This window comes from Aspergillus pseudoviridinutans (genome assembly GCF_018340605.1).
Source record: "Aspergillus pseudoviridinutans IFM 55266 DNA, scaffold_3, whole genome shotgun sequence".
Taxonomy (NCBI): Eukaryota; Fungi; Ascomycota; class Eurotiomycetes; order Eurotiales; family Aspergillaceae; genus Aspergillus; species Aspergillus pseudoviridinutans.
Window position 1 is genome coordinate 1725707 of NW_025091283.1, and position 27483 is coordinate 1753189.

The 27483-nt window shown below is 49.5% G+C and overlaps 8 protein-coding genes across 8 annotated transcripts; 4 read left to right on the forward strand and 4 right to left on the reverse strand.

Annotated features, from left to right (window-relative positions):
* Positions 1 to 439: 439 nt before the first annotated feature.
* On the forward strand, positions 440 to 1875 carry Asppvi_004333 (NADH kinase POS5; the record flags this gene model as incomplete). The annotated part of the gene is made up of 3 exons (XM_043300288.1): positions 440 to 581; positions 644 to 758; positions 828 to 1875. 3 exons carry the CDS (start codon positions 440 to 442, stop codon positions 1873 to 1875), a joined length of 1305 nt encoding a protein of 434 aa, XP_043156223.1.
* Positions 1876 to 3974: 2099 nt separating this feature from the next.
* On the forward strand, positions 3975 to 6603 carry Asppvi_004334 (serine/threonine protein kinase CLA4; the record flags this gene model as incomplete). Its single annotated transcript, XM_043300289.1, has 3 exons — positions 3975 to 5963; positions 6032 to 6131; positions 6191 to 6603. The coding sequence occupies 3 exons, from the start codon at positions 3975 to 3977 to the stop codon at positions 6601 to 6603; spliced, it is 2502 nt and encodes an 833-aa protein (XP_043156224.1).
* A 949-nt stretch (positions 6604 to 7552) lies between these two features.
* Positions 7553 to 9636, reverse strand: Asppvi_004335 (uncharacterized protein; the record flags this gene model as incomplete). Its single annotated transcript, XM_043300290.1, has 2 exons — positions 7553 to 9385; positions 9514 to 9636. 2 exons carry the CDS (start codon positions 9634 to 9636, stop codon positions 7553 to 7555), a joined length of 1956 nt encoding a protein of 651 aa, XP_043156225.1.
* Positions 9637 to 10014: 378 nt separating this feature from the next.
* Positions 10015 to 12170, reverse strand: Asppvi_004336 (glycine--tRNA ligase; the record flags this gene model as incomplete). The annotated part of the gene is made up of 2 exons (XM_043300291.1): positions 10015 to 10398; positions 10455 to 12170. 2 exons carry the CDS (start codon positions 12168 to 12170, stop codon positions 10015 to 10017), a joined length of 2100 nt encoding a protein of 699 aa, XP_043156226.1.
* A 326-nt stretch (positions 12171 to 12496) lies between these two features.
* Asppvi_004337 (rRNA-binding ribosome biosynthesis protein RPF1) lies at positions 12497 to 13789 on the forward strand (the record flags this gene model as incomplete). Its single annotated transcript, XM_043300292.1, has 1 exon — positions 12497 to 13789. The coding sequence occupies one exon, from the start codon at positions 12497 to 12499 to the stop codon at positions 13787 to 13789; it is 1293 nt and encodes a 430-aa protein (XP_043156227.1).
* A 791-nt stretch (positions 13790 to 14580) lies between these two features.
* Asppvi_004338 (aminoacyl-tRNA hydrolase) lies at positions 14581 to 15351 on the forward strand (the record flags this gene model as incomplete). Its single annotated transcript, XM_043300293.1, has 1 exon — positions 14581 to 15351. One exon carries the CDS (start codon positions 14581 to 14583, stop codon positions 15349 to 15351), a length of 771 nt encoding a protein of 256 aa, XP_043156228.1.
* Positions 15352 to 15738: 387 nt separating this feature from the next.
* Asppvi_004339 (amphiphysin-like protein RVS161) lies at positions 15739 to 16891 on the reverse strand (the record flags this gene model as incomplete). The annotated part of the gene is made up of 6 exons (XM_043300294.1): positions 15739 to 16192; positions 16258 to 16405; positions 16476 to 16549; positions 16611 to 16656; positions 16761 to 16811; positions 16879 to 16891. The coding sequence occupies 6 exons, from the start codon at positions 16889 to 16891 to the stop codon at positions 15739 to 15741; spliced, it is 786 nt and encodes a 261-aa protein (XP_043156229.1).
* Positions 16892 to 19051: 2160 nt separating this feature from the next.
* Asppvi_004340 (serine/threonine protein kinase SAT4) lies at positions 19052 to 20686 on the reverse strand (the record flags this gene model as incomplete). Its single annotated transcript, XM_043300295.1, has 2 exons — positions 19052 to 19183; positions 19238 to 20686. 2 exons carry the CDS (start codon positions 20684 to 20686, stop codon positions 19052 to 19054), a joined length of 1581 nt encoding a protein of 526 aa, XP_043156230.1.
* Between the last annotated feature and the right edge of the window lie 6797 nt (positions 20687 to 27483).

The following is a 27483-nucleotide window of genomic DNA, read 5'->3' on the forward strand; positions in this document are numbered from 1 at the left end:
GTAGAACAAACTTACTTTACCTAGGCAATGAAGCACCACCCTGGCACAGCGTGAGTGACGTATCTTGGCCTAGGATTAGGCAAAGGCGGTCAGCGTGATGGTAGATAGTTCGTGGTCACTTTTCGTTGTCTATAACCTCCCTAATGATGCTATTTATCGTTATCTTAATTTCTCTTGATAGCTACACGATATTTGCTTCGTCTGTGTTAGAGAGCAATGAGGGAGCTGCTGTAAGCTCGAGAATGTCCTTGAAATAAAAGAAATACTTCAAACATTCTTGACGGCGTGACTCACGAAGACCGGGTCAGAAAATGGACAGGAACAACCCGTAATGTGAGTCGATGCATCATGGATGAAGATGGAGGAGGAATCTCGAATTGCAATAGCTTGTGACTTGGGCTAATGAATAACTGTGCGAGCCAGTGCTTTTATAATGCAAATGGCTATGATTCAATTTCGACCCGCCAGATTGGGATTCGGGCGACGCATTCTGTTCACAAGAGGTTTCTCGGCTTCTTCGTATCTGCAAGAGATCAGAGATATCCGAACCCTACCGCGACGTATCATACCCAAATATGAAGGTGCGCGCCACTTCGTACCGTTGGTTCGGGCATGCTGGGTGAAGATCGCTGACCTCTGCCAGAATCTCGAGAAGGCGATCTGCTTACGCTTCGGTGGCCAGAGCCTCCGAGGAATATTCTCGTTGTCAAGAAAGATTGTGCCCCAGCGGTGACGGAATCGCTGGCTGAATTTGCTGCGTATGGAACTCTAGAAGAATAATGTATCCTGGGAAGAGCCTTTACTAACACAATTTCTGGAGAGTTTAGACACACAAGGTCGACCTATCCATCAATTGCCATCATTCTAGAACGAAAGACTGCCGAGGAAATTCACTCTTCGCTTCCTTTCCCGGTCTACTCAACATCTCCAGATAATGACCCATCCGCACTACATGACAAAGTGGACATGACGGTCACCCTTGGGGGAGATGGGACGATCCTACGAGCGTCTTCCCTGTTCGCCGCGTGCCTTAATGTACCTCCCATGTTGTCATTCAGTATGGGAACACTGGGGTTTCTAAGCGAATGGAAATTTGCCGAATACAAGCGCGCTTTTCGTGAAGTATTTATGTCTGGGGCGGGTGTCGGAGACCGGGCACCGATCCTAGAGGACCAGATGGAAGATGGATCAGGGCCAACGGGGTGGTCTTCGGTGCGTGGGAAATCAATGGGTTCGTCCCGGGGAGCTCGAATCTTGATGCGGAACCGTCTAAAGGTCGGGCTCTTCACAGTTGATGGCAAACCAATTCAAGTACATGGAAACACCCCTGTCGCACAGGATCATCTGGGTACCCAGGGTGTGTATGTCATGAATGAAGTGCTTCTTCATCGCGGCAAGGAGCCGCATCTGGCTGTGGTTGATGTATACGTCGGAGGCCGGTTCCTGACGGAAGCAGTGGCAGACGGGATGATTATCTCAACGCCTACTGGCAGTACGGCATACAGCTTAAGCAGTGGCGGGAGCATTGTCCATCCCCTGGTACCGGCGGTGCTTTTGACGCCTATTTGTGCCCGGAGCCTCAGCTTCCGGCCTCTTGTTCTGCCCTCGAGCACGCCAATCACGCTTCGACTGAGTGAGAAAAATCGGGGGCGGGAGCTAGAGGTCAGCATTGACGGGGTCAATTTGGGGCAGGGGATGACGGTGGGCACGGAAGCTCGCGTGTGGAATGAGGAGATGCGGCAGGGCAAGAATGAGTGGCATGGCGGCGTGCCATGCGTGATGCGGAAGGTCACAGGCGCTGAAGCGCATGATGGCTGGGTGGGAGGACTGAATGGACTGCTAAAGTTCAATCATCCGTTTGGAGAGGAGCACTGATCTATACTCCGTATATATATCCTTCGCTGTTCATCTCCAGTGGGTATGAGTAGACATGTACGGAGTAGGCATCTTCTCGGGTCAAACGGACGGAATCCAATGGGTTTTGGTAATTTCTTGATCCATCATAAATGAACTCATAATCGTTGTTTATCGGACATCCAAATTCTGCCCAGCTTGAGTCAGTTGCAACAGCGGAGTGGGCCGATCCATGAATATTAATGCGACTCTCTGGATACTCCTGATTATGACCCGTGGGTCCGGGACTCGGCTCGACTTTGGGCACGGTTTACGGCGTAGTCTAGGGTAGTTTCGCACTGGAACCGGAAGAGAGTTCGAGACTTTCGGTGGAGTCCTCCGTACTCTAGGACTGGATACTAAACGTTCGTACGGAGTAGACTCATGATTACCTTACTCACTTATCTGGAACATTGCATCTAGGGGTGAGGATCCTGTCAATCCATTATCATTGCTACAATGCTGAAGATCAACTGTGAGCAGTATCTAGAAAGAGCAGAACAATAAAACATTCTAGAAACAAGTTCTCTGCTGCAGTATGAGTCTAGTGCCAAATAAACTGACTATGACTGGTTTCATTCAGTTAATCCAATTCAACCATTAAACTAACAACAAAAGGAATGGAAATAATAATGTTACCACTGGAAATAATGATGGACTGGTGATATAAAGAAGGTACTACCACCCCTCTTGTACCCATTATAATATAATAATGAGTTCTTGCAACATATTATAATGGGAGCAAAAGGTCCCTACTATTATTACTAGAATGGCTCAGATGTTAAGTTTCCGCACCTTGTCGAGCCTCAAGCAGCCAGTGTCCCGCCCTCGTGGAGTTGACCAGGAGTTTATCTCGAATCAATCCATCTAAACCTCGATTTCCACTCTATCCATAAGGAGACAATGGTAATTATTTCAGATAGTCTTGGAGATATCTAGCGTTGACGAACATTACTTATACTGAGTAGTTGCTGTTACAGCCAGAGGAGGAGTAGCAACAATGGGAGGTACCTGGATGTTGAACCATGGCAGCCTCGCTCCGATACAAGCATTCTAGAAGCCAGCGAAAATCAGTAGATTGTTGACATGTTGATTCTTGGTTCGTTACTCCTAACTAGATCGATATTGTTGCAAGATGAAACTTCACTACTAGATACTACTCCTACTTCCAACGTCTGACTACTTAGCAGCTGAGTATAAATCCCTTCCTATCAATATTATTAACACCTCCTTGTTCCTGTCTTCCCCACTCTCTCTCTTCTTCCTCCCTGTCACTCTCCTTCTCCCTCTCTCTCTCTCACACACACTTACTCCCTCGTCTCCTTCTTTTCCTCCCCACCAGTGAAGTATCTTCTGAAACTTTTTTTCCCCTATTCTCTTCGCCGTCGCTGTGAGATTATACGGTCTCTAATTCATAGCTCCTCTTGTTACCAAGCCTTCAAACACCTTGCAAAATTGCAATACTAGTCCCAGCCTTGGCTCACTAAGCCCTCACCGCGTCCCCGTCCCCAGATTTAAGCGGCACTCCCACTTGGAGCTTCCTCGCCCACGCGAGGGCTCTGCTGGTCAGAGGTGGAAAGGGAACAAGGTAAGATTGTCTCCGAAGCCAACAGTGGCAATTTCTCGCATACTCCTATTTCAGACAATCCTCGCTGGCTCCTCTGTCTGTCCTCCAACCCCTGTGCGGCTCTCTTTGCTGAAGGATCACCGCCCCTGGACGAGTTTCTCGAAGTGGGGGTTCATTCCACCCTTTTTTGGCAGAATCGCTCGGGTCTTGTATGCGGGCAATACTGGTGTGGCTGCGTCTTGCTCACATCACTTGTTCTGCTGTTTCTAGGGAAGCATTGTAGCGTCTGTTCCCGTTGCGTGTTGATTTCCCTCCTCTCGCCCTTTTGGTCAACGGGAACCCCTGAGGCTACTTTACCCCCCCTCCTTAGGGTTTCCGCATTTCTATTGTCCTTCACAGCATCTCGTCAACTGCAATGTAGGTTGAGCGCGTCTTTATCTGACCATGCAGTGCATACCTTTTTTGGGATCTGATTGGTCTCAATTCCAGAAATTTAACTGACCTCTGTCGCAGTATGTATTCCGCCGACCAATTCATGAACCCCGGGCCCGCTCCGCGACCCCCTACCGACCGTCCAAAACTCACACTCCCTTCGAATCCCTCCGGCGTGGCCACTTCATTCAGTCAAATGAGTCTCAATTCTCCAAGTACTCCTGGATCTGCCAACCTGTCACTATTTCCTAACACCAGCAGTCCGGCCCTCTCACAGACCAAGACAAACCAGTCCGGCCAGGGGGGCGTTGCCGTCGTGAAAGAGGGCTATGTCCGCTGCAAAGAAGACAAGTTTTTGGCTACTTGGAATCAGAGATACCTCATTCTGCGCGAGTTCCGTCTCGATTTCCTGAAGAATGAGACCGGGAAGGTGGTCCTCTCCATCCCGCTCAACACTGTCACCAGCGTGTCGCGTTCCGAGGACACTCGGATGGCTTTTGAGATCATTCGTTTGGCCAATGCGAAGGATGCCGCTTCCAAGACCGCCTTGATCACTCGCGACGTGCCCACCAAAACCATTACCTGCGAAGTCAAGAGTGACGATGAAATTTATGACTGGATTGACAAAATTTACGAGCGTTGCCCTGGCATGGGAGGTGTGAGCAACCCGACAAATTTCAGCCACCGTGTCCATGTCGGCTTTGATCCGCAAACCGGCGCTTTTGTGGGCTTACCCCCCGAGTGGGAGAAGCTGCTGACAGCGTCGGCCATCACCAAGGAAGACTACAAGAAGAACCCCCAGGCGGTGATTGAGGTCCTAGAGTTCTACTCCGATATCAAGATGCGCGAACAGAACCCGCAGTACTACGCTGGTTTGGCCGGTCCTCCGTCCAGTCAGCAGTCGAAGCCCTACAGCAACAACTCGGTGGGCAGCTCCATTGCTCCCCCGAGGCCGCCGCCGCCAGGCCCTGCTCAGCGTTTGGACAACGGACACTCCCAAACGAGTCGCTCGGCAAATTCGTCACCTTCGCAGAGGGCGGAGTCTGATCGTGCTTTGGACCAGCAGCAGCAGCTCGAGAGAATGAAGGAGATGGCAGAACAGGAGCGCCGACGTGTCGAAGACGAGACCCGCCGGGCTCGTCAACGCGAAGATGAACAGAACAGACTTGATCAAGAAGCGTACAACGCCTCTATCCCTAAGGGTCGTGTTCCCCTGGCCAAGCAGGAGCTTGGCGGCTATGGCGGCGACTCCTCCATGGCCGATCGCTACAAGCCAAGCCGTCCCGCACCGCAAGCCCCTGGCTCGACTCGTCAAGATCCTTCTCGTCAATTGACTGCTCAGCGCCCAGCACCCCCTCCTCCCACTACGTCCAGCAATGGCAGCGCAAAGAATTCTCCCAACGCTCGTTACGCTCCAAATGATCCACGTTCTCAGGCCGCTCGCGCCCAAAGCAATGGCACCAAAGCGGCGCAGGGCCCCCCTCCATCCAAGCTTCCCGCGCCTGTGCAAGCTGTGAAACCACTGAATATTGCGAACAAGCAGACGACCCAAAAAGGCAATGTTCCGGACAGTGTTCGTCAGGCCGAGGCTGCACTGACCAAGAAGGCTGAACCACGCCACAAGGAGGTCCGCATGTCGGCAATGTCTGAAAATGAAGTCATGGATCGACTGAGGTCCGTAGTCTCCAAGGATAATCCGAACGAGTCATACAGCAAGCAACGAAAAATCGGGCAAGGAGCGTCAGGTTCGGTGTATGTCGCGCGTGTTAAGGAGCACGCGGTCTCCCCTGTCGCACGGGAGCTCTACCGGCAATATGGCCCACGGTGTCAGGTTGCTATCAAACAGATGGACCTGCGCAGCCAGCCCCGCAAAGAGCTCATCGTCAATGAGATTATCGTTATGAAGGACAGCCAGCATGCGAACATCGTCAACTTCCTTGATTCATTCTTGCAGGAACAGAGTAACGAGCTGTGGGTTGTGATGGAGTTCATGGAGGGAGGCGCCCTCACGGATGTCATCGACAACAACCCTGTTATTCAGGAAGATCAAATTGCGACAATCTGCGCGGAGGTAGGTTTTCATGACTTACAGTGCACAAAGATTTGCACCGAGTTGTTGCGATGCTGACTGTTACCCAGACTTGCAAGGGTCTGGCCCACCTTCATGGACAGAACATCATCCATCGTGATATCAAGAGTGATAACGTCCTTCTGGATCGCGCCGGTCATGTCAAAATTAGTAAGTCTGCTTCTCGGAACACTGGATCTTGCCTAGACTAACTGACTGGACTCTTCAAGCTGATTTCGGTTTCTGCGCCAAACTTACCGAATCAAAAAGCAAGCGTGCAACAATGGTCGGTACTCCTTACTGGATGGCACCGGAGGTCGTCAAGCAAAAGGAGTACGGACCCAAAGTTGACTGTTGGTCATTGGGAATCATGGCCATTGAAATGATTGAGTCCGAGCCCCCTTATTTGAACGAGGAACCACTGAAGGCGTTGTACCTGATCGCCACGAACGGAACTCCTCGCTTAAAGAAGCCTGAAAAGCTGAGTAGGGAGCTCAAATCCTTCCTCAGTGTCTGCCTATGTGTCGATGTCAACAGCCGTGCTACTGCCGACGAACTCTTGGACCATGACTTTCTCAAGACAGGCTGCAGTCTGGCAAGTCTAGCCGAACTTCTTCGTTGGAAGAAGAACAGCGGACAGTGACTGGCTCTTCGCGCAATCCATTGTGTCAGCTTGACTCGCGCTGGCACGTGTAAAGCATTCGCGCTTCTTGTTTTCGCTTTACAATTTACCCGTTAGATCTTGTCTTGCGCACATATGGGTCGCATTTACACGCTCCGGCTTGGTTCTGATACTCCCTTACGACCTGCATTGCTCATCAGAGTAAACGTGTGATATCCGAGCTGCAGAGCTTCATTTTTTTCATTGCAGGCCTGGCGTATTACTCGGCGTTCTCGTTTGGTATTCGTCTTCAAAGCCATCCGTCCTCCTTTCTACTCCGTTGGGTTGCATGTCGTCTCGTTGATCTCGCTGTATTGGCTTAACTTGAGTAAGTTTTACAGTTAACCATGCCGCCAGCCTCTTGTACGACGCAGCGTGAATGTTGGTCTCTTCCAATGTTGACGAAAGGAAAACAGCGTAGGGAAACGTTCTTTCGTCCGCCAGCTGATGGATCAGTGGTGTGAGAGAAGAGCAAAATAATGAGGGAAGAGAAAAAATGAATTGGGATTAGGACACATTGGTTGTTTGAGACGCTGGCTACGGATGCTCTTTGTTGCGCATGTGTATTTCACTACATGCATGTTTCTATGCTTCTGATCCATGAGTGATGATGAAAATTTCTGTTAATATCAAGCGAGTTCTCTCAGGGAGTAAGAAGTCCATATATGGATGTAGTATGCGTTTCAAAGTAACGAGTGTCGCATCCCACCAAGACACATGTGGGAGAATTTCCAGGGTGAAGGCAAGACTGAAATTGGTACTGCTCGATTTCTACAGCTATTTGTGTGCGTTAGAATTCAACCATCCAAATGGTCTATAGACATTAGTAGTCATGTGTCAAACTCGAACGTTTCATAATATACGTGATATCACAGCTCATGATCTTGCGCCATGCCAAATACGATCATCAATCCCTTGATCTTCATCCACACTAAGAAAGAAGCTTAGCTTGCACTTGACTTCCCAGAAAGGCAGAACATTCGCCGAACAATACACCTTGGAGGATCGTCTCCCCTTCTTCGAGAGCCCAGTATCCAGCATCGATCAAGCGTTGCTTCCAGGCAGAACGCTCGTCCTCGTTGAGGTCATCCCAGGATCGGGATGGCTGCTCTTCTGCCTCTTCAGGAGATGACGAGGACGAGCGGGAGGAGTGGGCATCGGAGCTCTCGATGTAGATGTTGTTGGACTCAGGAAGACAGCGGACCAAGACGGAGTTAGCTGGGGTTGTTGCGTCAGCGTCCGGGGCTGCATCGGCGTCGTTACCGCCGACGGCTTGACGGGCATGAAGGATATCTCGGAGAGTCTGCTTCGGGGAATCGGTGAGGGCAGAGAGCGCGGATGCGGTTGGGAGTGGGTGAGGTGGTAGGGGGTGGTACGGGCGCGCAATGGCCGCGCGGATATCCGGGGGCAGCCACTCGGAGGCCCCGAGGTACGGGCGCATGAGGCCTCTGATCTCCGTGAAGGCCTGGAGGAGGACACAGACGGTGATAATGGAGAGCAGGGCCGCAAAGCCGCTGGCGAAGTTGGTCCAAACCTCCGATTCGCCGGGCATGACCAGGACGTACCGCGGGGTGCGGCTGGAGGGCGGCGATGGGGCAAGCGGGAAGGTGTGCACGACAACCGTATTGCCCATACTGATCGAGGCCAGCTTGACATATTGAGGAGGGGTCTCTGGCGTGACGGGGTGCGTTGGGGGGATGAAGTTTGAAAAACAGATCTTGGTCATCGAGAACGGGTGGACGTCTCGTAGGGTTGTATACGGCCGGAGTTTGCCATGGCCCTTTCTTGGACTGAACTCAACTGTCAAGACTTCGATAGACTGGTCGCTACCAGACACCGCAATAATGGTCTGCTGTTGGCCGTCTGGGTTCGTTCCTAAACCGCAAGTGTCCAGACCTAGCCCGATCTTGATTGACTTGCGCAGCTTCTTGCGCCTTACAATGAACCCGGAAGGCTTATCTTTCGAAGGACGCAAATTTAGAATCAAAAGCTCGCAACCGTTTCGGTTTGGTGCATTCTGAAGGAGCAACAGCGTTGTGTAGGAGAGGAAGCGCAGTGCTCGAAATTTAGGCCTTGACCTCGGCCCCTTTTCGGGCAGAGGTGTGCTGTACACGCACTGCACGTCTGGAGAGGTGTTTGACCTTGTCTGTGATGATATTTCACAAATAAAAACGTCATTCCCGTTGGTGTAGGCCACTTTGTACTTCCCATCGTCCTCCAGATCGATAATGTCCACGTCCTCAGCTTCCTCCTCGCCGTTCAGGCGAATCCTCCCAATGACATCAGCCTCGGTCGGCGTGGGAGTGACTTTGAAAAATACAATTTCCCCCGAAGGAGCCAGCCCCGTCGCAATGGCAGCTACTCGGGGAGCGTCTGCATCTTTCCATGGGGATAGTCGCAATATCCTCTGATAGGTATCGGCGCCGGCCTTGGATTCCCTGGACTCCTTTGTCCGAAACAATGACACGCGCGCTAGTGCTGTAGTCTTTCCTGGAGTGGGATTCTCTTTGAGTGTCTCTGCTTCTTCTCTGGAAGTGCTCGCCGATCTTCTTTTTCGCGGGGGATAGTCGATCTGGAAGGATCTCAGATGTTGATTGTTGTTTCTCTTCTGCTCGGCCACGGAGCTGTTGATACCGGCCAGAGCAATGACCGACCCATCGCTCGCATTTGCAGCGGCTAGTGAAGTAACCGAGTCCTCGTCGCGCGAGAGTTCGATATCGACTACCTCCGAGATTTCGCTGCGTTTTGAAGTGTCCAAGAGCGCCTGTGTTCCACGCCGGCTCTCAAAGTTAGCGCAATGCTTCGGGGTTCAAGGAATCAACGCCACGGTCCGTGAGGATCGCATGACTCTAGCAGTGGAGTATAGAGAGAACTTGCGATTTTATTTCCAACACCACTACGTCCTTCACCTCCACCGCCTCCAACGAGCAAAAAGCCATGGTTGCGCGGATCAAAATCGGCCGCGAAGAGCGGACAAGACAGAGTCAACTTGGCCGAGGGAATAGTTGGTGCCATAGTGAAAGGACGGAGTGGCCGCCCGGCTATGTGAGTAAAAAAGACACCAACTACAGCTGTGAACTGTGAAGAAGCAAAATGAAAATAGCGATGGAGGTGAGGTGAACTGAAGGGGAGAGAGAGCCCTCTGTGTAAGTTGGCCAGCTGGAGTGCCGCAATGACGAGGTGTTGGTTCACTTTCTGCCCCGGATTCTTGGCAAAATATCAGGGGACTACGAAGACGACCATACGAGTATCTATCCTGGGCTCAGTATTTTTAATTGAACTACGAAGCTCATCGAGTGTCTTGAATATTGACATTGCAAGTGAGATGCTGGTATTTATTCATCATGTTATCTTGTTGAATTCCCCTCTACATGGACAACGTCTCCACGGGGTCTAATCAACCTCCTGGCCAGTAAATTCAGGAAGTTCCTTGCGAATGTCTTCCCATGTCTTCTCACCATCCACCAGGGACCTGATCGCCTGCAGAATCTCATACTCACTGGCACGCACCTGCTTGGTTGTGTCACGGTCACGCAAAGTGAAAGTGTTGTCCTTCACCGACTGGAAGTCAACCGTGATCCCGAAAGGTGTGCCCAGTTCGTCATTACGCGCGTAGCGCTTACCGATACTGGCGGAGGAGTCGTCGACGCGATTGGAGATCCCCATGCGTCGCAACTTGGTCATCAGCTGCTGCAGAAGGGGGCGGAAGGATGCGTGCGTCGAGAGAGGAACTATCAGAACCTTGGTGGGAGCGATCACAGGGGGGAAGGAGAGAACCTAGATGCAAGATTAGCATAGTGTCAAACGCACTTCCAGGGTGTCGCGATACGTACACCGCGGGCTTCATCTTCTTCACGAGCCCAGTAAACATGCTCAATCATGCTGTACAGGATCCTACCAATGCCAAACGAAGGCTCAATAACATTGGGTGTGTACTCGCGAACGTTCTCCACGCGGGTGCGCTTCTCGATCTTGACAATGTCCTGGTCGAGCTCCACCTTACCAGAGCCAACACCGTCCACATCCACCTCGATCTTGCCATTCTTCTCCAGATCGATGGCCAACTTCTCACGGAGCTCCTGAGAGAGGGACTCGACGGCAGCCGCGACGGCCTTGCCATCCTTCTTGAAACGAGGTCCGAACTTCTTCTTGTCCAAATCAACCTGCCACTCCTCGACCTTCAAAGGCTCGGCCCGGGGCTCGCGGACTACAAGAGGTGCACCGGTCTTGTTCTTGTGCACTGTCAAGTCGTAGGCACTCCGATCAGCGCAGCCAACACATTCAATCCATCCGTAGCTGGTCAGCAATTCCGCATCCCAGCAATCAGCGGCGTAGTGAGCCATCTCGTTAGCCATGTGCTGACGGAAGCGGAGCTTGTTCGGGTCCACGCCGAGCTTGAGAAGGAACAGCTGGATACGGGCAATGAAGTATCCAAGTGTCTCATTGTCGACCATGCCGGTCTCAACCGCCTTACCGATGGTCATCTTCTCAGTCTTCGTGCTTCCAGAGAGCTGAACGTTACGGTTGAGGAAAGACATTTCAATATCTTTAACTTCCTCGAAGCGGCGATGCTTTTTGCCACCCTCGGGGTCCACGTAATGTTCAATCTCGGCCATGAGGAACTCACGCACGCGCAACAGACCCGCGCGAGGCGAAATCTCGTTACGGAAAGACTTGCCGATGGAGGCGGATGCGAAAGGCATGGATTGTTGATTGAACTCCAGCAGCTTCTGGAAGTTCAGGAACTGACCCTGAGCGGTTTCAGGCCGCAGGTAACCCGGCATGTTGCTGCTAGGGCCAATTGAGGTCTGGAACATGAGGTTGAAAGCGACGGGAGGAAGGAGGTTGCCATCGGTCGTCGGGTTTCTGATGTCGTGTTTGGCGATGATCTCTTCCAATTGAGGACCATCAAAGTTGTCAATCTGCGCCAGAATCTCCTCGTATTCCTTGACGAGGGCATCATCAAGCTTGACGGCCTTTGCGTCCTTTGCCTTCTTCTTCTTCTTTGCTTCCTTTTCCTCGTCCACGACCACCTTTTGACCACGCGCCTCTTTGTCGCCCTTCAAGCGAGCCTCGAGAACTTCCTCTACCAAGTGATCCGCACGGAAGATTTCTCCAGTCTTGGGGTCCTTGCACATCCAATCGGCGAACTTGTCGACGTGTCCGCTGGTCTTCAGAATCTCATGCGGAGTGAGCATGGTGCAGTCCACTTCCAGCATGTCTTCCTCCAGCACGAAATGCTTGCGCCACAGGTCAACAATGTTGTTCAGCAGGGCGGTACCGGGGGGACCGTAGTCGTAAAGACCGGAAACACCACCGTAKATCTCGAAAGAGGGGGTGTAGAAAAGCCGGCGCCGGAGCATTGAGTCCAAGACCGCGCGGTCAACGACCTTGCCGGTCTTTGTGTTTACCGTCGCCATCGTGAGCTGATTCTTCTTGGAAGCCTGGACAGCCTTGAGCGCGGCGGTGGTGTGGAAAAAGTTTCTGGCGGGGCTACAGAGAGTAATTTGGCGGGGAAGAAAGAGTCGAAGAAAGGGCAATTGAGTCATCCACCACGTGAGTCGACCCCCAGAACCAACGAACCTGAGGAACCGACAGTAATGAAAGACAGGGGGAAAGGGTAAACAGAAATGAAACGAATGTGAGTCAGAAGAATCGAATTTCTCCTTTTTTCCCTTGATTTTCTTCTTATTTTTTCTCGGTTTCCAAGGGTCGAATCACGTTGCCGCAATAGGCAATTTTGGGCTATTTGGTCGAAAGTCCGCCGGCGAAACATTTGTCCGTCAAAATTATTCTGATTATTTGCTTCTCTTCCGCATCGGAACTGGCATAGCAACATCTACGAGGTTGGGCTGTTTCTCATTTCGGGTTCAAGATGGGTTCCAAAAAGTCGCAATCGAAGCCTCCCCCGAGCGCTGCTCTGGATTTTAAGCCCGCGAACAAATTAAGGCGTCAAATGCTTCATGTCAAGCGCAAGCGGGCCAAGGACTCTGAGCGACGAGCAGAACGTTTTGGAAGAAAAAAGGAAGAAGCCAAAAACCCGAAATTGAAAGAGGAGCGTCTCAAACGGAATATTCCGCTGACTCTGGATCGGAAACGTGTCTGGGATGAGGCCGATAGTGACGTTGAAGATGCGCTGGGCGTCAGTGTTGATGTCGAGCGCATAAAGCGACAGAAGAAAGAGGAGGAGGACGAACTTAATCGACCATTGGAAGATAGTGAGTCGGGGTCGGATGAATCCGAGGATGATGTCGACAGTATGCTAGCCACCAGCGACGAGGAAGAGGACGGCGACGAAGAAGGCGGAGATGGGAAGGCTAAGAAGGCTGATACTCGGGGACGTAAAAAGTCCTCCCTTCCATCTGCTACAGAACGAGCAACCAGTCCGAGCCAGTCGACTCGGAGTGCGAACCTCAACCTAGCGCCAGAGGCTCTCGCCGCTAAATTTCCGACATTGTTTACTTCAGAGCCTCCTCCGACACCCAAGATCCTCATCACCACCTCGCTCAACTCTACCCTCCATGACGAGGCCAAATCCCTTACCAATCTGTTTCCTAACAGCGTTTATATCCGTCGTACAGCCCATCGCTACTCCCACAAGTTCTCCATCCGAGAAATTGCTTCCTTCGCATCGAATCGGAACTATACCGCCGTCGTGGTTCTCCAGGAGGATCAGAAACGACCCTCCGGTCTGACGATTGTCCACCTACCTCACGGACCCACTTTTCATTTCACTATCAGCAGATGGATAGAAGGCAAAAAGCTTCCGGGACATGGAAATGCCACCGAGCACTGGCCGGAACTGATCCTCAACAACTTCCGTACTCCTCTGGGTCTCCTTACAGCCCATCTCTTTCGGACTATGTTCCCACCACAACCGGACCTGGAAGGACGTCAAGTCGTCACGATTCACAACCAAAGAGACTATCTATTTCTCCGGCGTCATCGTTATGTGTTCCGCGAGAAGCGCGAGACCGAGAAGAGTGTCGTTGGCACAGACGGCAAGGAGATTAAGGGCGTGGAAGGCATTCGCGCCGGTCTCCAAGAGCTTGGCCCTGCGATCAACTTCAAGCTGCGGCGAGTTGACAAGGGAATCCAACGTGCTAGCGGACAGGAGTGGGAGTGGAAGGGAGGCATGGAGAAACAGCGTACCAAGTTCCAGCTGTAGCATGCTCTCATTCGGTTTTATACCTTTGTTACGTGTCTGGTTGCATTATTGGGTTTGCATGGAGTTCAGCTCTCAAAAATGGGTTTTGGATGGCCTTTTTCATGTGCGCGTATAGTCCCTTCTTGATTGTCCAGATGCCTGTACCCTCTCTTCAGATAATGTACTGGCGAACCATTATTCTGTCAAAGCGGCTTTTCGGCCAAAGGTGGCATCTCACCTACTCTCGAATGCGCGTATACGCGACTAATCTATACATAAAGAGCTCAGATACACACACACTACAATCAGTAATCCGCATGTGGGAATTCGAGAGCGATTTGAGTCAACCACCGTAGGTCGACCGAGTCAAACAGTCGCCTGAACAATGTTTCCTTGACGAAGAATAGGATCCATTGATCTTTTCTATGACTATCGACACCAACCGTGAGACGTTCATGAATTCAAAATCCTTCCACGGGTGTATCTCTCTATTTTGAGGACCCCACAGTCATAATGGCGATCTCCCGCTCCACAGGAAAATCTTCTTTCATGTCCAATAACCTGTAAAGAACATACGCATTTGAGCTCCTGGTTCCCTCATTGAGCTACCTGATTTGGTCCTCTTTTGAGCTATATATTTACAAAAATCATCCTTCAATTATTGCTCCCCACCTGATCTTCTGGAAGAAAGCCTACAGAACTTAGCATCTTCCTGCGAACCTGCAAAATCAATATTCTGAAGCCTTCACAAACGCCAATAGCCACACCACACCACTACCATTATCGCATGAACCCGTCTCTCCAGCTTCGCAATGGCAGCCGAAGGCCCAGTTCTCAAAACCCCGCGCCGGTTCCTGTTCATCGCCTCACTAGGCAATATGCGTCCGTACCGTCAAACGCGGCACAGCGCCGGGCATATCCTCCTCGATGCACTTGTTCCCCTCCTCCCCACACGAGTCCCTCTGGTATCCTCCAGACAGCCATCAGCCGGTCCCATCTTCTACAAAACATGGTACAGCCCGTCGTACATGAATGAATCCGGGCCAAAGTTGGTCCGACAGCTCAGTAGCTGGTTATCCACAACAGAATCCGAGGTATTAGGGCGAGTAGTCCGCCAAGGGGCCGTCGCTTTGCCGGTACACTTCGGCGATGCGTCTGCAGCCAATGCCGAATGGCAACTTCGGGGCGTTGACCCCCGCTCGCTGAAGAGTCTCCGACCGACGTTGGTAATCTTGCATGATGAACTCGAAGCACCGTTGGGCAAGGTGAGGGTGAAAAGGGGCGGGCCTGAGAAAGCAAGTCTGCGCGGTCATCGTGGTCTGATCAGTGTCATGGAGAGTCTGCGCGGCAAGGGTCTGTATCCACCGCGGACAGGACAGGCGGCGCAAGGAGCAAATGCTGGTCTGTCCATTCTACGTGTAGGCGTGGGCATTGGCCGTCCTTCGACGCGAACCCGAAATGATGTTGCGGACTATGTCCTGACTGAAATGAACGCCTCCGAACTGGCTGCAGTCCGTGCAGCTGCGGCCTCAGTCTTGGACATTCTGGCAGATGAGCTCTATCGAGAATCTAACGATGACTGATGTTTTCATCAACTCAGAAATATGCATGGCGGAGTCCCCCCTCTGTGCAGTACGATATTACGATTCCTAGACAGATACCCATCTTGTGCGCACCTTGCCCGTTCGAGAATCGCATTCGATTCCAGGGCGTTCCCATTGTGGAGAGCCTTGACTAACAAATTCACAATTCTGAAAATAGAGCCAATCAACCGGAGCAAACACAGAATACCATCGCACGGGATTGACTGGTAAATATAGTTTATACTAATTTTGCATAGCCCAGCAGGTGGGATAGAAGAGTAAGAATATCCATGAAAATAGAGACGCAGGTGCGAACAGGCCTGCAAAGCGCAAAAATGGCAGCGAGTATGAAGAGGAAAGACAAAGACGGACCGCTGATATAACGTATCATACGGTTCCCGCTATACTCAGGTCCCGGATCTCTTGCAGAACTTCTTCTACCCTGTTATCCAAGTCGCCGCGGGCGTATTGGTCTCTTGTCTCGGCGTCGAGATATTGCTGCACCTGAGCCATGCGCGAATACGCTTCGGCGCAAAAACGTAGTTGAATCTTGACCAAGGCTTCGAAACTGGGGTCCAAGTACGGCACCCGTAGATCGATGAGTTGTGGAAGTTCTGTGAACAGCTGCTCGTTAAGCTGCTCGTACGCTTGCTTGGCCATCTCGGTCTCCTTCTCCGCGCGGGGCAGCTTGGTGGCATCCTTGTCTGGCTTCTCGACCAACTTCTTCACTTTCGCTCTCATAGCGTCGTAGTCCAGCAATTTGTGGTTCCGCTTCTTAATGCACTCGTTGATATCCGGAAAGTACGCACAGAAGCGCGAAATGGGATCCAGTACGGTTGTTCTGTTCAAGCGAATCAACTATCGTCAGTAATTGTCTGCAGCAAGTATGATCATCCACAGTCGTACCTATAGGGCCCGTCCAATGCTTTGATCGTCTCGGCATCCAAGTCCTCCACAGCTTGCTTGTAGCTTCTGCTCACACCATCCCGAGTACCCGCCTCGCCGTAAAATGCATCAATCGTCTCCGCAATTCGCATTTGAGAAGCCGTCATTGCTAGCGAGCGTGGCTCGGTCAGCACAATGCCCCGCCATATGAACGGTAGTGTTTCGAATAATTGACCCACCTCGTAACGAATCCAGATATCCCTTCGCTTCCTTCTGCAGTCGATTTGCCGCAGCCTCCATGGTCCGATATCGTCTGGCAAACAAGATGTTGATCAGTAGCTGATCCAAACACGCATATCCAAACCAGCTCGTACCGCTCCTCGATTTCATAGTCCCGGTCATTCGTTCTCTCGACATGTCCTGTAAGGATTGAAGGCCAGACGTTAGTCCATGTGATTTACCCCGGCGCTTTGTTCTCTGCGGAAGCTTTGCAGCCTGTTTCGCACAGTTGCGAGGAATCGTACCTGTTTTCATCATCACCTGCGTTGTCGCACGGTTGACATTTTTCTTGAACCCTACACAGCAACGCAAATGTCAGTGTATGTTGAGCAAGACCACTCGAAGAGAAATGGAATCGCGAACCTGCCCAAGACATGATTGCGGTGTAGGCAGAAACGGCGAGCAGGAAGCGAGCGAGAGTAGAGAATCGAGTAAGGAGTAAGGAATAGAGGAGACAAATAGTATTCACAAGGAGTGTTTGTTGAAGCCAGAACGAAAAATACTAAGAGGTTCGAGTGTCAATATTACGATTTTGCAGAGTGTTTACCGGAGCAGCAGCGAAGGACGATCGTCGCAGGGCTGAACCTGGATAAGATGCCCAAATGCGGGACGATGATGATGGCTTCGGGACGCTTCCAGGTGGCTGTGTGTGGCTGTGGGTATTAGTGTTACCTGACGAAATACGGATGCCTGTTTTCTTACAGAGGTGATAGTCGAGTTAGCCACAGCTGTTGTGGTACATTACTTCATGGCGGTTTCTATCGGTAACGGATCCGACGGTATGGAACAGTAAGGTACTGGACGAATTTCCCATGTTTACGTCATGTTCATCAGAGGCCTCACAATCAATGGTTTGAAGATGATGTCAACCGGAAGATCAGACTCAATATGGGCCAGTGCATGATGGGCAAAGATTATGCGATGCCATTTTCCTACTCAAAGCCCGGTGGACTTGCTGGATGAGCTTGATGAGAGTTATCAACTAGCACGGCACAATCTGTTGGAGACCGTTTCATGACTCCACGACAGATTCTGTACCACCCATCTTTGCTTTCTCCGTACCATGGCACATGCAGAACGAACCCGAATTGGGTGTAGGAAACCATGATCCTGTGTAGATTGCTCATCCGAACTCTCAGAGCTTGTCACATTAGGCACTTGATATTTGAGTATTTACAGTTTCTAGGTCTATTGAATAATTTCCTGCTGGTAAGACCACGACGTAGGAAAACGAAGACAACCTAGTCAGCAAAGTCTGGACTGTCGGTTGCGTTTCCTGAGATGGCATTACAGACCACAACCGGAAGGGCACCATGTTCTCAGAGTAAATTAAGGGTCAACCACCTCACTATCTTGGTCTTGAGACAATGCCGCTTGGGACGTCGCAAAAGCCATTCTAGATTCAAGAAATCCTAGGTGGTCAAAGAGAACCAAAGTATGCAATGTCCTGATGATCCCAGCGACGAACGACCGCCGAAATCAGCAAGCGACAAGGCCATTTGTTTCCAAAGTAAAGACCCCATATTTCAACACTGGGATAAAAATGAACAGGGAGAGGATGTTGTGCAGATACCGCTGCATGTTTACCGTCTAAATATGCCTTCCAAAATGGCATGATGCCATGTCGTATGGTTGAGCACAAATCAACAGAAAATGAGTATGGGTTGAGGCATGAAAAAGGACAATTGTCTATTTCTCATTTGCATGACGAGTGCTTTGCACGTTTCATTCTATGAAAAATAGAGGCCACGATGACATAGTGTACATAACTGGCTGAGTATATACAAGCCCTAACTAACCAGCCCGCCTCCAAGTATACCTCATTATAGGAATACAGATCTGTTGAAAAATAGCAAATGGATAATTTGAAAGAGCCAAACCGCGGCTCGGTAAGACAAAGGTAAAATCAATGCACGAGTAACACCCGCTGAGTTCATGCAAAAACCCGTAAAGATTCCCAGTCATAATGCCCCGGAAAAAAGAGAGATACGAAAGGCGCGGGAGAGGAAATAGAAAATGTGCAAGGGTCGAAAGAAGGAAAGAAGAGCAAGAGATAAGTCAGCCTGTAGAATGCTTCGTCAGCCGAATCAAGAGGCAGTCGACATGAGGAAGTCATTAAACTTTGTAGAGCCGGTATCAGAGCCCATCAGTGGAAAGGAAGAGAGAGTATCGAAGTAAGAAATGGCGATAAGCTCAAATGGTCATGACTCTTCGTTGCAATGGCATCAATTCATGACGATGAAACTAAGCCCATAAGCTAGTAGCAAGGAAAAGAGCAACACAAATATATGCGCCGGTAAGGAAAACAAAGATACCTCCTTCTACAGATCTAGTCAAAGGAGGACAACCGCCTGGAACGGGTAAAACATGAACCGCCCTGTTTTTCATATGGACACAGGAGGCAATTGAGAGGCACATTTGCGAAGGGAGGACAAGCCAGGCAAATACCACATAAGATGGCTGAGACAATACCTCCCCAGATGTGCGAAAATCCGCCATTTGACCCGCACGGATCAGATAACACGCCAGCTATTCATCAGAACCCTTCCTCGCCGGCCTTACACAGCTTGATCTCGCGGACCCACTCAGATTTGAGGACCTGCGAGGCGTTGATACGGCGAGAAGGGTTGGGGTCAAGGATGGAATAGATCACATTGCGACAACGGGCCTGAGAAAATGTAAGCGCTGGTGACCCTTTGAAGTAACCTCGATGAGCTCTTACCCTATGCAGAGTTTCAATGGGAGCATAACCATCCTCATGCTTGCGACCTTCCAGATAACGCTGGTAAAACTCATCCTCATCCTTGCGGGCAACTCTCCACAGATGCCTTCCTGTCCTCATAGCCATGTAGATGACACCTGTCGCCCAGACATCAACAGCCCTTGGATCGAATTCCTTCTCCACATATTCCTCAGGCGCAATGTATGGAGCAGAGCCGCAGAGACCCGCAGTCATGTGTGCTTCCTTCTCCCACGCCATACGGAAACACTCACCATTCCCAAAGTCTGTAATCTTGAGTGCACCGTGAGTGGTCAGGAGAAGATTCTCCGGTTTGAGGTCACGATGAGCGACGCCCATTTCATGCATGTATTCTACACCTCGCATGAGCTGTTTGAAGAAACAATCGGCCTCGGCAACTTCCAGTTTGCCAGCGGCCAACACGAGCGTGTAGAGGTCTCCGCCGGCACAGTATTCCATGACCTCACAATAGTCGCCTTTGGCGTCCTGTAACAGATCGAGTGTGTGAATAACGTTAGGGTGGCGGAGGGACGAGGAAATGCAGAATTCAGAGGTCAACCGTTTCTGGTATTTCTTGGCGGTCTCCTGCGGGCGACGGCGGAATTCTTTGACAGCATACAGCTGCTCAACTCTGGAGTCCTTGGGGTCCACTTTGTGAGAAATCCGGACAATGCCAAAGGCACCACGTCCAACAATCTCTTGGCATTTGCCATATTTATCAACGAGAGAGGCCGTGGCGTTGGGGCCTCCCTTCTTGTCGGCGGCCATTTTGTCACGCTCAGTCTTGAATTGGTCGATCCAAGTAGACATTAGTGACAGTTGCTGGTCATCCACGTGGTCGTCCTTTTTTCTGCTACCACCACCCAGCATGTCTCGCAGAAGATCGGTCAGCTTCTCCTGGCGTCTTGCACTCTTGAGGTGATGACAGTGTGTGCCATCTGGAAACATTTCAAAACGCTTGTGGACGATAGAACCTTCCCGTTGGTCCTTTCCATTTGCAGGCTTCGCCTTCTTTTCTTTTTCGTTGTCACCTTTCGTCGACGTCTGTCGCGACGGTGCTCGAGATGAAGGTCTTGATGTAGGTCTAGATGGCGCTGCACTGCCATTTGTAGGAGCCTTTATGCTTTCCGCACTGCTATCTGAGGAGTCTCGAGCCGAGTCTGGTTCTCTGCTTTCTTTGGGTTCTTTTGGGGTCGTCTTTCCAGTATTTGAGAACATGCGGGTGAGGCGATTTGCCATGGTAGATCTTGTAGTTGTGGCCTTTACGGGCTGGGGATGTACGGGGAGTACATCCCCATTCGCGGCGGACAGATTCATGCCCGCTAGAGCTCGTGTTACCTGAGACTCTCCATCTCGAGGGTCATTCGAAATTTGTGATGCTGCGGCGGATGAGACTGCGGAAGGTACAGGTGAAACAGATTGCGGAGTCATGTGCAGTGAAGGGAGTGGCTATGTGCGAACGGAGGACAATAGGAACAAAAGTCGCCCCCGCTGCGAGTGGGAGGACAAGCGCCTACAGCACGAAGCTGAAGATGCCAAAGTTCAAAACTTTGGAAGATATGAGATTTGAAAGTAGGTAGATAGAAAAGAGAAGGAGGGAGGAGAAGGGGGCGCGAGAGGGAGAAAAAAGTGCGGTGGCCTGGGGTGGCCTGAGGCGACGGTCTACCGAGAAAGTGTAAAAAACGGAAATGTGACGAAAGTGACTTTCGTAGTGGAGGCCGGGCGAGTTCGACCAAAGAACCTCCAAAAACAGGGAGGTAAACGAAAAGAGGAAGGAATGGAAAAAAGGGAAAAGAAGACAGAGACTGTAAAAAAAAAAAAAAAGGAATAAAAAAATTATATATATATATATATATAAGAGACTCTGTAGATATATTTGAGTGTTTTGTCTTGCAATATGAAAGGAGAAGAAGACGGTGTAGCAAAATTACACGGGGGAAAGTGGAACGGCGTTGCCTACGGGGAGGAGAGGTTGAAATAGTGCAGCAGCAGTGGTAGGCGGTGCTAACGTCGCAGTAAGAGGGAGACAGTTGGGTGGGTGCGGTTCCTACAAGGTCATGTAAGTCTTCCAGCAGGAAACAGCCAGTACCAATTTCGCTTGAAAATCCTCCTTTTATGATTCGATTGACCTCTATCTTCATTTTTATGTCTATGGAATTTAAATGGGTCAAAGGTCATTTTCTACGCGCTGTACTACCTGCAGTTAGACTTGAATGAGATATGAGGCAAATCACCAACATCTGTAAGCATTGGATATCCAGGTGAAAATGATTCCCTTTACGAAGCACACAGAGCAAAATTACGGAGCAGCAGGTACACTTACCTAACTAACCTAACCTACCTAATATACTGGACAGTACGCGAGTACCTACCTTACTGTATTGAGTGCAGATCCAGATTCCGCTGCCTCTGGTTGCATTTCGCAGTGCTTAAAGGCTAGGTACCTACCTAGCTAGGTTTGCATGCCTGTCGTACCTTAGACAAGTGTAATTGTGATGATTCTGTATCCGCAAATGTGATACCGAACAATACTGTACCTTAGCTACGCATACATGAGATGACCTTCTTACCTCGGAACGAAGGAATCTGAAAGCTATAGCTGTTATTGATGGCGGCAGATACCAAACCATTATCAAATGCGTGTCCTGATTTAGTCATCTGTGTTCAATCAAAACTTAGCAGATGACATATATGACTATCTAGACAGCGAATGGCATGGAAATATACAGAGCGATTCGGAGCCGGAGGGCAGTCTGTATCTGTATTCCCTGCCAGGTAGGTAGTATTATTAAGCCACATACGGAAAGTGGCGCAGAAAAGTCCATGATTACCAATACCTGACAATATGCTATTTTCACAAGACCCCGCCTCACCATCAAAAACAATATAATCTGAATTGGCGTGCTACCGCAGCCATGAATGTTAATGGGCCAGGATTGATTATCTATACCTTCAAATAAGGGATATGACTATTTTTCAAATGCCTCTTGAAAAATGGTCTGCTAGAATATAGTCTAATTAGTGTAATAGCAATAATAATAGGTGGACTGAATGACACAAGTGTGAAACTACACCATCTTAGCCTATCTCTATATCAATAGCAAAATGGTACCAAGTATAGTAAACCTCATCGAGCATGCTTTTCCTTCCCTTTTGGAAAGTCAGTAGGATGACGCTAGTCCCCATTCTCAATCAGTCCTGCTTGGTACCAGAATGCTGATTATCGCTTGAACTCGTGCAATAATAATAATAATGCTCCGAGGTGACGTTGTATTTACCAGAAACAGGCAATAGCAGGCAACAAAATTGAGGCTGTGCATTCTCCCTGCTCATGCACACTGTATGTGCTCTGAACATATTTTAATAGTATTGTTAATTGCCCCCCGCACATCAGTAACAGGATCTGGTGGCTTGAGTGGTTCTGCTCTAGGACAATCTGATCATTAGATGCTCTCAAGTGTCATTTAGCATCACCAGCTAGCAAGCTGTGGCGGGTAGTTCTGCCCCTCTTGGACACTCAAAAGCTTTCTCTTCTCCACTAAGATCACCTGAGAGGTCAAATTCTCTGCAAAATTCAAGACACATGAGGGGTTGAAACTGCAAAGAAATTTAATTTCCATTCTTACTGATGGATATCAAATTGTTTCCCATTGTATGGAGTTCAATGATCGACTCATAGTGGAGGACCAACCCGCCAGTCCAAGGAGTGATACAGTCACCATTCCCAGCAGGAACTGTTAAACCAATGAATTGATCGCCCTGCTCTCTTTCCCGCACAAAGCAGCTACACATCAGATGATTCCCATAGGACCTTCATGCCTCTGCTGTGATCGTTTCTCTCAAATGCTTTGCTACTGCATAGTCTCTGCGGTCTCCGCGGCCTCCGCTGCTATACTGTCAATCCTGTTTGCTTATGAGACTAGGGTCAACCTAAATAAATGGGAGGCATCAGTCTAGTTGACAACTGGATGGAGTATGGTTGAGTGAATGAACAGCTGTCCCATTCGCAAGGAGATTTGGAAACATTATCCCCGGAGGCCTTTTTTCCTTTAATGCATGGGTAAGCCACGGAGTAGAAAGCTAAGGTAGCTCCTATTTATCTAGTCAAACAAGATCCGACAGATTAATGATTTCCCCGCGAAAATTAGCTCCTAAACTTGCATCAGAAGTGAAGATATCAGCCAATGGATCTCAGTACTAATTGAAGCCCTTTTCCTCCGGCTGTTCTTGAAGTCAAAGAGAGCTTTGATCAACAACGCCCAAGGAGCCCATATTCTCGTGTACATGTCTTCGTGATCTGATCATGAGCGATCTGTGTAAAAAGTTAACCTAGGATATCCGTCATCATCTCCTCCAGTCATTTCGATCATGCATGTCTCTCGTTTTGGTTGCGCTGCGAAGATCTTGGCCGCGTGGGATCAGCACACAGCAGCTACGAAGATTGAAAGGAGTGAGAGATACTCGATTAAACAGTATAATTGCACGAAGTGGTAAGCAGAATTTTGCACATCATTGTAATGCTCCTAAGCTGAAACAACCGACCCAAATAGACGGCTCGTACAAGAGTCAGTTCCCGCTTAAACCCTCGAGCATTAAGCAATCGTCAAGCTCTGGCAAGATGGACCCAGGCCATGCTGCAATCAGTGCAGCTTTCACTTTCCAACGTCTGGCAGCTATCAAAGACATGCTGTCTCCTTGGCGCATCATCAAGCTGTAAGCACATTGAAATGATGGCCGTTCACAAGGTGCAGGATGAAACGAGGGATTTTCAGGGCCAATCAGAATGAGTGGGATAAACAGGTCTAATCGCACCAATTTGACGCCAGTATACGGAGTTTATTACTGTTGATTGAAAGCAACGAATTGTGCAATGCTAAAGGGAGCCAGTGGTGAGGGGCACATGTAGTCAGCTCATCTAGGATGGTCTTACAAAACTACTATTTTTTGGGTCATCTCACTGACGCATGGGCAAGTTGACCATATAGAATTATTTTGACCACTGGATAAGCCTAGGAGACATTCCAAAATTTGGCTAAACTCTAGACTCGAGAGAAGTAGAAGGAACGTAAGCGTATTGCTCAACGAAGAAAAGAAGCGCCCTTGACGTAATGGAGACTGTCTGCAACATTAGGAGACCTCTGTGCAAGTGAAATATCTGGATTTATCAGTGAGTGACGAGCAGGACTAGCTTCCAGTTGATTAAGTTGCAGAGCAGGATTCTGCCAGCTGGAAGATTCGATGAGTTCAAAGTAATGCCAGAGGACAGGAAAGCCATCGATGACCAGCGAATACCCATGTATTTGCACCTAATCAATCTTCCTAGATGCCACAGAGCGCCCAGTAGCGACACTTTTGATGAGTATGGGCTGAAAATACTTGCCGCCATGGACAGTGCTCGGACTGTTCAACAAGAGAGAATGATAGTAGCCGCATTAAGGACCTGTCAAGACTTGAAGCAACTCGGTGAACGCTGACAGCGGATTGCTTCTAGTTATACGTCTCATACAACATGCAATCTGGCTGCAAAGAATTTCAATCTCTTCCTCGGAAGTTGCGTGAAGTCCCTCTGAGTCCAAAAGAGAACTATGAGTCGTCTCTTCGTTACCGGATGCTTCTTGCCTAGATCTATCATGAGTCAGTCTCTCAGAAACGAGCCGATATGCACGCTCCAGGGTTTTCTCCTGCTATGTTAGACAATAACTTGGGGCAATAGTAGCTTCGGCGGGAAGAAACAACGGCGTGATTGAGACGTGAAGTAGAAAGGGACGCAAGAACAAGTCTCGTCCATTAATTTCCTCCGAATAAACTGTCCAGGGATCAGAGTTCGGCTCCGCTGTACAACTGTCGAAGGTTGAGCTGGGATCAGTGGATTTCCTGGCTTGCCATGCCGGGATTTCAAGGAGAAAGTCCACATTTTCCACGTACCACGACCGTCGACCTGGCCATCCTATGCCTGACATGTAACTGCCTGGTTTACCTACTATCGTTGACCGCTAGTCCAGGCAGGTGAATCATGAACGTTGCAGCAACAGCACCTACCACTGAGTGGGTGCGAGAATCGCTCAGCTCAGCCTGTGCAGGCGTTATGGGAAGCATATGATTAAATACGTCTTGTCGAGAGACTCGCGATAATACACTTTCATGATGCTCATCAATCCATTTCGCCCAGACAGTATCATCTTTAGGAAGACGCAATGAACGGAAACCATGTGCTCTTCCTGTTCGAGCTACCCGCAGATACGAATATCTACGAATAGTTTAAAAAGATAACGTCTTATTATTGCCATGTGGTAAGGTTATTATTATGCTGTCAACTACTCGGTATTTTTCATAGAGAATGTCGTACTCCGTAATCACAAAGTGGAAAGCCACAGCCACAACCCACCATAGTTTCAGGACTCTGAAAATAAGTGTTTGTGATTTGTACTACTACTTCAGTAAAGGTACATGCCTACTTGACAGACTGGACTTCTTAACCAGAATAATAGACAACCCCTTTATCATTCATCAGTGTAATCACCTCATCTGTAGGTGCTCTATACAGAGTCATTATGAGTCCCCTCAACGGTTGACCCTCTGGTATGGAGTAAATCACAAACCATACTAAAATCTGGGGACACCCCAAGAAAATCACACAGGCAACCCTGGATCAAGTCACTTTCACAGCCCAATGGTCTTTAAGGTACCATTTAGTGTGCCTATGTAGTGTTATTAATATTCCCATATTGCAAACATAGAATAGTTATCTACCAAACGTAGCTAGGTACTTCATACATACCCTTAGTTGCAGTACCCATGTGGCTTACCAATTGATAAATTTTCACTTTTGAGTGTAATAATTTCCCGCATCAATGCCTTGGTAACAAGCTTCCATTGCTCCATTTGCATTTGGTCTTCCGAAGAAGCTTAACCTTGTTAGGCTAGCCCCGGATTCGGTTGGTGGAACGAGAGTCAGCACGAGCCATTCATTACCTTACTAGGTACCTTACTACCTAGGTACCAAGAATGACGGTATCAAAGGTAAAGTGGCTAGTTGGACTTGACCAGGTATGGACGCGGAGCAGGGCAAGTCGGATCCGTTATCACCAAAAACATACTGTTTTGCCGAGCAACTTGCGTGTCTGCCGCATGCATGTTGCATACTCTAGAGTGCAGACAGGTTAGGTTGATTGGTATTTCAACGTCGTCACTTGTCAAGCATATCTCAGCTCCAGTGTCCTGTCAGACGAGGGGTAGGCATATACTTGAGTCATTTTTCAATCAATGCCGTCCACAGGTTCCTACGTAGCGTACACCATTGGCGGATGAGCGAATTATGAACGCCAATCACTAATAGTGGATGCTCTTGCATTATCGACCCTGCAGCTTCTATACGAGACTTGAGATACAACAAGTCGCCTGAGCTGCAGTGCAGTGGCTAAAATGGGATACCTTTCCTGGGATCGCTGCAGATGCTTCTGCACTTCCTCTTTGAATTTTGCTGATCCCAGCAAGGCTACTATTAATACGAGGGATTATCAGAACCTATCAGCATGTACAAAGCAATTGTATCTTGCTGATCTTAAAGGTAGACGGACCATTTCACAATGATGAGCTGTCGTTTGGATTTGCATAACGCATGTTCCTTAATTCTCTTCTCTTGCAGTAAGAATAGAGATCTAATCTGGGATTATCCACTTCCCCTCAGCAAGCTGTGTCTAACAGATTCATTCTTGACTGCATTTCAACGACGTGCTCATAACTTCCTTGGTTCACCTGAGTGAGCCCTAGCACTTCTATCTTGGCTTCATATGGTCTCTCTCGGAAGGTTCCATGCCTGGTGGAGCTCAACATGTCGCCGCTATACAATGTTCTGAGATGGCAACTGAATAACCGGAAGGACTGTTCTTCAGGTCAATTGGCGTGGGCTATTGTCATTGAACCGCAAATTAGCGAGCAGTCCTCGACAATGGGGCGCGACTATTTCCAGACCCTTTGAATCCGATCATCGGTGATGCTCGAAAGACACAAGGCGGTCGACAAGTGCATGCAACAACAGATAGCAAACGTAAGGTCAAATCGACCATGGGAAGGGTATGGGTTGTCGCCGCAGCAATGAAACACCAACTGCCGGCTGGAGCTTTATATACAACTCCCCGGCCGGTAGTGATGATGGTGATTGGATAGATGGTTTCAATTTCATGCTGCGGTAGCCCCTGGAAGAGAAGGGTTCCTGTCCGCCTGGGCTC